Source organism: Simochromis diagramma, unplaced genomic scaffold, assembly GCF_900408965.1.
Source record: "Simochromis diagramma unplaced genomic scaffold, fSimDia1.1 OVJJ01000602.1, whole genome shotgun sequence".
In the NCBI taxonomy this organism is placed as follows: Eukaryota; Metazoa; Chordata; class Actinopteri; order Cichliformes; family Cichlidae; genus Simochromis; species Simochromis diagramma.
In genome coordinates, this window is record NW_024387040.1 from 1,581,260 (window position 1) to 1,593,928 (window position 12,669).

Sequence of the window (12,669 nt, forward strand, 5' to 3'; positions counted from 1 at the left end):
GGGTAGCGTGGCCGAGCGGTCTAAGGCGCTGGATTTAGGCTCCAGTCTCTCTGGAGGCGTGGGTTCGAATCCCACCGCTGCCATTATTGTTAGTCCTGGCGTAACATCCGGTTTAACTTCAGGACAAAGTTAAGAAGTGTAGCATCAGATTTCTTGAGGGAAATAATAAATCCAGACTTTCTGTTCGCACTTTATACAGCTACGTTGAAACACACGAATCCAACCCATTTATTTAAATAAAGAGCTCCTTAATAGTATCGTGTTTTTTCCTATTAACATTGTAAACAAATGCTAGTCGTCTTAATGACGATTCTGCACACGCCCTTCCAGTAGTCTGGACCCTGGATTGTGAAAGATTGTTTTTATGGGTTCAGACAATTGCATAAAGTACGGGTTAGCAGACACAGTCTCTAGAGCATGTTTAGATTTAGGCTAACATCTATTGTCATTAGGCTATAATCCATCCATTACAAATCATACAGCATCCTGTCCACCTTGACTCTAACATCAGAAGATGACCTCTGTCTTGTCAGACAAATGACAGGAGGAAGCGCAGCGGTGCTTTCATAAAGCCGCAGCACTTGTAACAGGTGGCAAATTGCATTATGTTTCCATCTGAGCGGCAGAGATCAGGAACACAGAGCCACACTCATATTTAAAAAAGAGAGGTTTCTAATCATCGGGATCGTCATGTAACATCTTTTAGCAACAGAATGTAGCTCGTGTGAGCTGGACTGTGCATCAAAGCAAAAATAACAAGGTTTCAGAATAGGTTATGGTCAGCCGGCCCCAGTCGAGGGCCAGCTTAACAAGGTTATGATGTTCAGAACCCAGGAGCTCCCAAGTCCTAAAGGTTGATGGGGACACTTAATCATAAAGCGTGTCCGCTGAAAATACAACATCCATTATTGCATGAACCCATTGTAGGTTTATGATGTTTCTTAAAATGTTGAAATGTTTGAGCAACCTGCCAGTTCAAGAATTCATTTTTTTTCTTATGCTTTAGGGCACTTATCACAGCTAGCTTTTCCAAAAGTGAAAAGTAAGTAAGAAACAACAACAACAACAACAAACAAACAATGTCAACCCTAGAATGTTACCGTACTGTCACATTTGCCATCTTTGTAAAGTTACTTTCCCTGAAGCTAAACATCAGTATAATGTTATGCATCAGGGGACAGTATAAACTGCTTATTTACTTTTGGCTGTAGGGGACAGATGTTTTTCAGCACAGATGTACAGGTGGTCCTCTAAGGCAATATACTTCTTAGGTTTGTGGCACTTCCTTTTATCAGAGGGACAATCATTGTATGTGTAGGGTATCTGGAAAACTGAAAAAGCTCCTTAAGCTAAGTGCACAGGCTTCTTTTTTTTTGTTTTTTAACCTGGAATAAGAAAATAAAGAATACGGTTAGGTTATCAGTTTTTGTAAGTAATAAAATCTGAACATTGAAATGCCTTCTTGAGTCTTCCCTACACTTTGAGTGCATGATCACTAAGTATTCCTTTTCCTATGATAGAGGGCAGAGGTCATCTATTGTGAATCTTAGGTGGGCTTCTGTGTGAAAGCCAGAAGGATCTGGCCTCTTTGTCTGGCATATTCAGCATTATATAAAGGTTTTGGAAAATGAAAAAGAAAAAAAAAGTTTTAAATGTCACAACCAGTTCAGTGAATAAAATATGTCAAGGATTTAGATACTCAAACAGTGCCATAATAACAATAAGGCTTACTGACTTAATGTAAGTAGAATCAACATAGTCACTGGTGGCTTTTGACAATCTCTCTGTTTCTTATTCTCTTTTATAAGCTGTTGTATTTTGGCTCGTTCTTCGACTGTTTTATATGTCTCGGGTACTTGTTGGGATAGAATGAGAGCCTGTGGACATCTCACCACCAACATGTTTTGCACTTGTTGTCTTTAGATGTATTTGTTTCAGTTTGTCAGAAAGTTACAGAGACCCCCAACCTGCCCAGCCATACAATTGATCATCATTTAATGTGTTTCAATGCTAAATCAGATTCTTCATCTGCTCTAAAGACGGGTAAGATGCAACTAAATAAGAAACACATTATTATTTTGTGTTTGCCTGGACCTCTTGCCTTTCCTGTGAGGTGTCACTGGGGATATAGTCCCTGTTTTAACATCAAGAAGGAGTACTACATTTATAAGTGACATGCTGGATTGAGGGGATATATGTTGCTTAACTGCACTGTGGTTAGTGTTTGTGCACACTCCCATATTGGGATTCATCATTTTGACTTTTAATGAACTTTTTATTATTGGATATTTTAATAATAATCTTACTCTGCCCTGTTTATGGCCACCAACTCAGGCCAGCCACTCACTAATCTGTTACAGTATTCACATTGTCCCAGAGAGTCTCTAGGCCTGTATGACCGGGGCCTAACAATGACCATAATCTGTACTCAGCAACTAATTAAACATATAAACTGTCATCTTATTAAACCACAATAATTAACCACTATCTTATCCTGTTGTACTGTTGCTCTTACAGAAGAAAGTGGACTTCCTGCAGTCTTACGTGAATGACCTCACAGACCACATCCAGGTGCTTGTTCAGACCATTGAGGATTTGCAAAGGGGAGCTGGACAGAACCATGATCGTGTTTTGGCTGTAAGATTTTTATAAATGGCTTCATCTTGACACAGATGTAACTGCGCCCAGCGCTTTTTTTTTTCCTGGCTCAGAATGGGCTTACAAGAGGTGACTAGCCATGGCAGTAAGCATGACTGATCTGCGTACTCTGAAGGCAAAGTTACCTTGTTACCTTATTTGACAAAAATCGATGCATTTTTCTCTTATTTCTGTTCATTCGATCAACAAAAATGCTATTATGCCTGACTAAAAAAGACCAAAAACCTCTCAGAAAATAATTTTATTACATGATCAAGGGTTGGAGGGCTCTTTTTGTGGCTGACTTAAACCTCCTCAGGTTGCCAAAAATTCCTCTGCGCATGAAAAGGTCTCTTGTCTTTGTTTTTAATATATATCTTCTGTAATTTTAGCGATTTTACAGTGTTCTTTTCTTCCTTAATGTGTATTAGAATCTATCCTTGAGACAGATAATGAACTATTGCTTTTGGGTCTTTGGAAAAACTGCCTAAAAAAGGAAAACTTTATTATAGGAGGAACTAACAACATCACCACCACTTGATGTAGTGACCTTAAGTCATTGTTCCATTTTAGTTACGGCCAGGCTTCTATCAATATTCTCTCCTCTGAGTGGATTTTACACACAGAAAAGTAATTATGGCTTATTATACATCGAAGTACTTATCTGCCATTATGTAGAAGGTCAGAGGGCTAGCTTTGTGTGCTCTCTACACCGTTACTACAAAGGTCACGCTAACATAATGCTTTGCATTTTTGAGCATTCAAAGCTGTCCAATTTTAACTTTCATCATTTTAAAACTTAATTCTCTTCACTGACATTGCTTAAGCAACACAAATACCGGCATCTCTGCCGTTTTTCTTCCATAGCACTTTCTCAGATTCCTTTATTGAATAAGTTCTACAATATATGTCTTTCTTGTATATTATAGCACAATACATGCCTACAGGGTAGTTTGAAAAGCAAAGACATTTGTTAATTTTCACATTTATTATCAGTAATGGAATTTTAGGAACTTTACTAATTTATTTTTCCATTTCTCAAGCTGATTAAAAACATACAGCTTAAAGGGAAAAGGTGAAGAACAATTCGTAAAATTTATTAAAGTGACATTCACTTAGTTGCTGAGAGTCCTTCAGTCCATCCAGTCGTAGTTTTGCTATTGTTTGTGACAACAGCAGCTTCGTTTGGCAGCCAAAGAGACACGCTGTGAGGGAACATAATAGTTTGTTGCCGCTATCGACCCATCTTCTGAGCCTTTGAATCTCCATTTTCACCCGTCTTACACGATGCTCTCACTGTCTGTTTATGCTACTTTGTATGTTTTCAGGGTCTACATCAGTAAACAAATACAAACAAATGGAGCGTCTCACTCAACAGTCTATTAGGATAGTCAGGGGACAGGATAGTCAGTGTGTTTCTGCTCTGATGTCCATAATGCGAAATCCAATCAAATGAAGAGCATTTAGAGCTACTTATGGACCGTTCCACAATGTAAACGATGCAATGAGCTCTGTAATAGGAGCTTGGCTAACGTCTGATTGAATCGTAGTGTATGGTCTTGTTGATACACAATAGGGCTGAACTCTAATGGACACTAAACAGAGTTTGTTTTGTGGCCATAATATCATAAAATTCAAGGATTGTATTCTGGGTTCTAGACTGTTACAATTAGCCTTTGGTCTGTGCCATCTACAGACAGATGGACATGTCCCTTGCATGCAATACAAACTTGTACTGTACTTGAACACCTGCTTTAACTGAAGGGGTTATAGGACAACCCAGGATTTTAGATAAAGAAGAAATAGTCTTTTTTTTAATGTTTTGAACCTTACTTAAACAAGTTAAACTGTACTAGGAAAACATCTGCAGTGACAGACATGTCTTTAATTTGAGACATGTATTTGTTAGTAAGTACAGATCAGAAGAGGTAAATTGGAATCAGCTGGCCTCTATTTGATCCACTCAGCTCGTCATGACAAAATTTGAACACCGTCGCCCCCAAAATGTTCCTACAATCATAGATAAAAAAAACACCCACATGATAGGACAAACAGTTCAATAGCCTGCATTGGAACCCCTGCAGTCTTCTTTTGCGGTTGCCTAAACTGGAAGTCTCCCATTGGCCATGCTTGTTAATCTTTATAAACGGTGGTTGACAAAGGATTTTCTTTGTGTTATTTGTATCGGAGGAGAGAGCAAAATCAGTTACAACAAGTGATGACAACAAATTTGCTCACTGAATGCCAGCAATGTCTCCAGCTGTGATGAGGCTCCAATTTTTGTGTGTGTGTGTGTGTGTGTGTGTATGTGATTCACAAAGCGACTATTTATGACATTCCCATAAACCACAGAACAGGGGCTATTAAAATCTTAAAGCCTGGGAACCAAATGATAAAATTGGTCTCATGACTTAATTCTTGCTAATGAGAGCACAATTTTTCTTGTCATGTGGAGCTTTCTTCATAGCAGGACTCTCAAGGCCCAGTTTTCTTCCTGGGTTGTAGTTACATGTAAATGAAACATGTAAGTATGCAGGCTACAGCGCATATCAGCCCTGCATTAAGGATGACCACAACTTTAGAGTTCTGACATCTGGTCTACTTGAAAATACATACATACCGGTGCATTAAGACTATCTGTCAAAAATATGTTGAAGAAAATGATTGTAATAGAAGTACTGATGTAGCGTGCTTCCTAACTGATTAAGCTGTGGTTAGCTTGTATATGATTCATGCTGCGAACTTGGTGCAGTAGAAGCGTTTCAAAGAACACCTGTCCAACCCTACATAGCAATGAAACCTAATTCAGGTTAGCATTAAAAACAGTCTATGATCTCTGTGACCTTTATCAACCCCCCCAAACTCCACTTCCCCCAACAAATACACGCACACATGCACGCAACTCACACACGCTTCAGCATTCGCGTTTGTGGCAGGTGCTCTGAGGGAACAAGGCAGTGAAAGTGAGAAAGACAGAGCAGGGGAGGTCACGGGGGTCACGGTGGTTGACTATGCTAATGCTGTTGTTAATGACTTTGCTGTGAGTGATAATTTATTGTCTTCATTACCATATTAACTCCATAGCACCCCTCCACACCCAAGAGCCCTAAGTCTCTCTTTCTCTCTGTCTATGCAGTAATGGATGCCCCTGTTTGATCCTTGGAATAATGAACTAATTAGCTTAATTAAAATCAATATAGGTGCCAATACCAGGTTAGACCTTTCAGGGACGCCATCTCTATCTGCAGGAGAAGGGGTTTTCAGAAAGAGAGGGTGAAACAGGATGGATGGCAGGGGGGTAGAGGGGCCACACATAATAAATAAAGAGATGATGATGAGGAGGACTGACAGGTAGACAGATACACAGTATAAGGCCATATGCACACTACATCAATACTGTTATGTTTACACCTGTAGACCTGCACTGCTTTGGTATTTTAGGACCCATAAAACAGATCCGCAATGACCCAGTTTTAGTTTACAGATGGAGTTTTGGAAACAGCGATGTCAACGCCCATGTTTGCAGCCTGCAGTCACCGTGTGTCCATCCTTTGTGTCATGCACAAAGCACACAATCCTTGCCCATAAGAAGACAAAGACTTCAGCTTTAACTAGAAGTGTTAAATTAAACTTGGATAACAAATTATATGCGTCTGTTTGGTCAAGGAATATGCGTTTATTTAAGCGTTTTTCAAATGGTGTTGTCAACTTTGCCAGTGTGGATGTAGTTAAAAGGAAGAAGAATGAAAAACATTGAATTTGAATGAGAATGAGTGACAGGTTTGAAAAGGTAAATTGTAAAAATAAAAAAAAATGCATGCAAGAAGGGGCAGAAAATATCGGAGGAGTGGAGGGAGCCACAGAGAAGGGGGACTAAACGAGAGAGAGAAGGCGAAAGAGGTTCCTAATGCTGATTTATGAGTGCTTGACGGTCGTTAGCTGGAATAAATGGCTTGTAGGAGTGGCTGCAGCATTACTCCCTGTACAGGATACTAAGTGCATTGTAAGGTCAGCCATAAGGCCAAACTTACATATGTAGTGCTCTGCCCTTGTAAACCTTTGTTAATATATCAGCCACGGGATGGAACTGTAACAAGTCCGTCTGATGCAGGGAGACGACAGTGGCTTTCTGAACTGTGTAGAAATGATTCTACTTGGGTTTTACTTTAAGAGCAACCGGTAAGTTTAGTCAACGCAACTTTCATGGTTGGGCAAGCCAAAATTAAAATCAGCAACTTTTTGTATGAATGTGATTTGCTACAGTTTAGTCTTCTTCCATTGGGCAGAGGGAAGGTTTACAACAGTGCCACTTCACTAATTAGGAATAAAGCTTACTCTCCCAGTCTTTTTGCAACAAATTGGCAAAATAGGACATTTTATATTTGAAAGATTATAGAATTGAAGGCAAAATCTTATAAAGGGACGTCTCGGCACATACAGTATATTGGATAGGCTCTGCCAGTACGTTTGATGCCACACTGTATCTCGTCAATAACATGTTCAGTAAGGCAGCAGACATGTGCTTTTGCCTGTATGCTGTAGTTGCATCATTTGAATTAGGCTCAAGCGAAATTAAAGTAAACTTTTTCTTTCTTTCTTTTTGTCCACGCTCATTCTGAACATGCAGGTCGTGACGTAGCAGAACTAGATGCTGGCGTGCTCCTTCCAGTCATAATTGGCTTGAGTTGCTTGATTCTATTTTATTCAGCCTTCGCTTTGTGTTGTGATCTGGTGACTCACGAGCACACGTTCCCGCTTTGTTTGTTTCTTGTCTTTTTTCTCCTCTGTTGCTTTTAGTTGACAAAGCTCGGGAGAAAATTGATGACTATTTTCAGACAGAAAAGGAAACAAGAAAGGGGAAGTGTGTGTGTGTGTTGGGGGGGGGGGGGGAGTATGTTAGGGGCAAATGATTGAGACAGGAGGGGACAAGAGACTGTGATGAGGTTTGAGGCTGAAAACAAAGAAAAAGAAATGAAGGAAAATTGAGGCAAAAAGAGGAAGAGTGACAGTGGAGAAGAAGGAAATCAGTCTGCGAATGACTGTTGCTATTTTGCGCTTTCCTTGTATTTCTTACAGTAGAAGTCCTACTGTTGACCATTTTTGGTACTTACCAGCCATACTGCAACTACAAGTGCAATCTCTTTACATCGTATCTAATACAATTTTTCCCTGTGCATAACAAGGAAAGGACCTGTAGTGATGATAGGACGTTTGCCTTCCTAATAAGAAATTGTGACACAACATTTGAAGTTAGTTTTGCTTGTTATGCCAAGGACACCTTGCAGAAGAATATATTGTATAAGTCCTCTCTGTGTTTTTAATAACTGGCCAAGGAAGCTAATTGATGTGATGCAACATCTGTGTAATGTGCTCTCTTTTTCTTTCCTGCTTGCCTCTTTTTCTCTCACTCCCCGTCTCTGATGATTTTCACCAATACTTTAAAAGTATTTTTCCTCGCCACTCCTTTATGACATTGCTATATTATACATAAAACAGCCAGCCAGCCAGCCAGCCAGACACACACATATATACCTACTGCTAACAAATGAGTTTACTGTGGTCATAACCTTCACAGGGCTCATTATCATAGATTGCAGGCCTTTTCATAAAGCTGAGACCACAGGTGACGGATTACTAACGATGGACACACACACACACACACCGTGATCTGTAATGAGACCTTATTCCGGACACCCAGCCCAGCTGCCTGTAAATTTCAGCCGTCACTCTGCCATACATACTTAATCAGCTAATGTTGTTTTATTTCTTATTATTAATTTCCTCCTGTTTCTGATTTATCTAAAGCCCCCTGCATCGCACCAATATTTTGTCTCCTTTACAGTTCAGAGAGGCAGAGAAAAGGAGAAAGCCGCACGCTTATTCATGTACTTAGGGGATTGCATCAGTAATGAATTGACTGGCTTTTTAGGCATACATAACACAGCCTACTACTCACCTTAATAATGTAAGCAGGTCGTAACTCCTGCTAACCCAAGGGTATATATAAGGCCTGCACGCACAGTCGCACACACTCCTAAACACACGTAGCCTACCTATATTAGCCGCTGACCTCTACGTTTTCCAGGTCCTCTCATTGTCACATTGCAGGTGCATTAGAATATGAATATTTTATGATCGTGTGTGGCTTTTGTGTGTGTGTGTGTGTTTAAATGTATATTTTTATAGATGTGGTTTGGTAAACAGATTGATTACTTAGAGGACGGACAGCTTGGCTTTTTATATTACTTTCTTATAGACCAGTAATGCTATGCTGGTATTATACAACATAATATTCAAACGTGCCATCACACAGGAGGAGTCCCCATACATAAATACTGCCAGCAGGTTAAATTGCACTAATATGTGAGTGAACACCTTTTCTGTAATCATCATTCACCAATCAATGTCCTTAATTTAAAGTTTTCTTCAAGTTCATAGTAAAGTGGTGGCAAAAATGAGGAAGATCCAGACTCTGTGTGTTATTTAATGATTAGTCTCCTTTAAAACAGCAAAGGCGACCTGTATAATTGTCTTTTACCATTAGGCCTTAAATACTACACATTAAATGAACTGAATCTTATCTTTACACATGCTTCAGATCCTTTTTTTAGATGGTTTAACTTGATATTTTATGCACTCCATATGTGCTCTACTGCTCCATATCTTATCTCGCGTGCACACAAACGCATGGTTATACACATAAACACACTTAACATATGCATAATTGAAAAACACACATGCACGCACACACTCATGGCCAAAAGCAAACGAACAGACACACATTAACTCACACACGGGGGATATGTGTTGACCTGTGAGTCATTGCTGTCAGCATTGATTTCCTTTTCCCGGAGTGACCCCTGTCACCACGGCGATAGAGTGGCCGATATTTTACCAGCGGTGCCGGGCCTCTCTGTTTCTGTGGAGCCTCCTGCCGCTCTCTCCTTCTCTGGCAGTCTTTTTCATGTCTCTTTTTCTTTGCTCTTTTCAGCTGTTGCTTATTGCCCTTGTTAATTTGGCCCTGTCCTGTCTATTTCTTCCCTCTTTTTAATAGTCTGGCCTAATAAAAAACGCTGGACAATCAGAACTATTTACTTTTCTTTTGAACTCAGTTAATTCCTTTGCCCCCCTTCTATGCTGTTCTCTTTTTTGCACAGTGTGAATTGACCTCACAATAACTGTGCTGACACATTTTTCACTCGTCCTTACAAATTTTCATTTGAAAAAAAGAGACATGCAGACAGGATAATGGCAAGGGGTATTTTGAATTGAAACTATATCTGAGAATTGTGTGTGTCTGTCTGTGTTTGTGCATAAGCTTTTGTCTGCATATGCTCTGTCTTGCTTTCTCTGTCCTCCTTTCAATGCACTTGACTTCCCACACTACTGTATTGCTTTAAAGATGTTCTTTTAAAAAAAAAATCTCTCAGGAGGGAAGTCGAATTATTAAATCAGTTCTATCTCCATTTTAATCTTGGATTCTGGGTTTGAAAATGAGGAATGATTGTTTTCCTTCAATTTTATTTATGCAGTTGCTGTATATTAATGTCTTCTTTCCTCATGATAATATTATCATGCTGCTGCGGTCAACAAGATGCAAATTCTTAGCAATTAGTCAGGGGTGACACACTTCACACCTTTACCCCTGGGCGCTGTCAGACTTCATCATGGTTTACACCCGAGAAAATCAATTTCTACAAAACTATTTTCCTTTATTTAGCAGTGTATATCTAATAAACAGAAATTGAGGTTGTACTGAAGTGAATATTGAACTATTTGGATATGTTAGAGTTCAGAGAGAACGTATTATTTCTTGGGTGTACTACTTTAGCATTAAAATTCATTTCAAGGTGTATGGTACTGCATTATAATGCTGCAGTTACTACAAATACACTAAACAGAAATAAATAATCAGGATGTCATTTTCTGTGTATCCTAGGTGTCTGAGGCTGGGTTGAAGCCTTTGTTGCTGGATGAGGTCACTGGACCTGTGGCTCACATCCCACGCAGGTTTGTATTACCTTCGCTTCTCATCAGCTAGGCAGTTTTTTTTCCTTCGGAGAAGTTTACTTTTGACTGAAATAATGATTAATTTCATGATTCGACCACACAAACTCACTCACACACATGCACAGGTACCCCACTGTTGAGAAAGGTAGCAGAGCTGGCCTCAGGGACTGTGTCTATCCTGAGGGAGCTTGAACTCTTTAGGGAGTCACTGCAACACCACTGTCCCCATGGCAATATGCAAATCCCTATATGATATTTCCCACCATGCAATGCTCCAAAGCCCCTAAAGACGTGTTCTGTTTTGACGTTAGATCTTCCCAGAGAGACAGATTTTTATTTTTACATTCTGACAAAACTAATGAAAGTAGCATTTTTGAATCTTTGTGCTCATACATATTTATCTAGTTCACACTTTTTCATTGCCAGCTAGGCACATGGACTCACTTGACCAGTAAGAAGTTTGATAAGAAAATCAATTGAGAAGCATTTGGATACAATGTAAACAACCATCCAAATAAAAACTCATTCAAATTACACCTTGTCTCGTGCTGTACATATCATTGTTTTGTTCTTTGCCTTTATAAAACAGCTGCTGTAGCATCACACAGCTGTTTGATGCTACAATACAACTCAATCTCTCGATGTCCCGACACTAAGAGATTGGCCGTCTGCAAGTTACGCAGGTGGCACAGCAGCAGCAGTAATTTCATCAATTATTTATATCTTCTGACATGCCATTGTGATCTTAGGTATTAACCCAAATGCTTTTCTCCAAGCAAGCAGCTGAGCTGCTGTGCACAAATTCATAGTTACCCTTTGGCAACAGAGCAGTTATGCTTAGAATGAAGTCAGCATTTTTATCCGCAGCAGAAGAGTCAAAATATAGGTTAGTTTCATCTAGAGAATGCCAATATGTTTTCATGGTGTATCAAGTGATTATTGCAGGAAGTGGTCTGATTTTAAAAAGCAATGATGTATGCTGTAGAGTTATTGAAATGTATTGATTATGTTATTGAAATTACAAAAACAAAGTGAATAATCTGCCCAAATTTTAACTAAAGACATTGTCCCCGTTTCTACTGCCTGCAGTAGATCATGTGTTCCTGACCTCACTACACAAGAGCTCCTCCTCATCTCAAACTCCAGTACAACCCCTGCTGACAAGTAATGCCTTTGTCATCAAAGGTGACATTATAATATTTACTGACCTAAAAGAAAAACAGTTAATTTCCAAACACATGGGTATTACTGCAGTTGATATTTATTTTTCACAAGCTGTCATATAATAGCTAAAAAAACACATCCAAATATGGTCAAAAGTGACAGTCGGTGGTTTGACAGCCTGCAGCGCAGCCAATTAAAGCACCCAGCTAAGCAGGAATCAGTGGTCTGGCACAATGTGGCACAGCCGAGTTTGTGGCTATACGGGGTTTCTATGCCATTCCTGTAAAAGGCACTGAAGGGTGTGATGGATCCTCAGTCAGCGTACTTGCTGTCAGAGATGTGGGGCTTTGCATCACACCTTAAGCGTTTTAAATGGCTGCACATATAATAATAATAAAAAAAATTAAATAAATGAAATGAGTAAATCAGGTCTCCTGAAATGAAATGACAGGCAGGTTGAAACAGCGGGTGAGTGTGTGTGTTTCTTGCCACCAGCGTCAACATTAAACGCATCAGATTGAAGCCACCCTCCAGGGTAGCATCACTCAGCCAGGTGTGTGTGTGTGTGTGTGTGTGTGTGTGTGTTTGTGTATGTATGCGTGTGCGTGGTGAAACCTAAGTCTTTTATCTACTTTTCCATTTTCTCTTTTTTTTTTGTTTATCTACAAATTTATTTATATATTTCAGTTGAAATGGTGTACATAACACACACACAGACACCCCCGACACACATACCCACCCACACACACACACACACACACACCCATAAACCCCCACACACATTGATCTATCGGTGTATTAATGTGTGAGTGAGTGTCAGTTTTTATCCCAATTATTTTTTAAATTATTTCCCCTTAG

At 39.5% G+C, this 12,669-nt stretch overlaps 1 protein-coding gene and 1 non-coding gene across 4 annotated transcripts in view; both read left to right on the forward strand.

The window, feature by feature from the left end:
• Positions 1-12,669, forward strand: part of LOC120741382 (golgin subfamily A member 6-like protein 22) — a 92,569-nt gene that overhangs the window by 704 nt on the left and 79,196 nt on the right. For all 3 annotated transcript variants that reach the window (XM_040044250.1, XM_040044252.1, XM_040044253.1), the window contains exons 2-3: positions 2,518-2,637; positions 10,577-10,647. In XM_040044250.1, the coding sequence (XP_039900184.1) occupies positions 2,518-2,637; positions 10,577-10,647 (191 nt within the window). The remainder of the gene's footprint in view (positions 1-2,517; positions 2,638-10,576; positions 10,648-12,669) is intronic.
• On the forward strand, positions 2-83 carry trnal-uag. Its single transcript has one exon. It is a non-coding gene; the product is annotated as a tRNA-Leu (tRNA).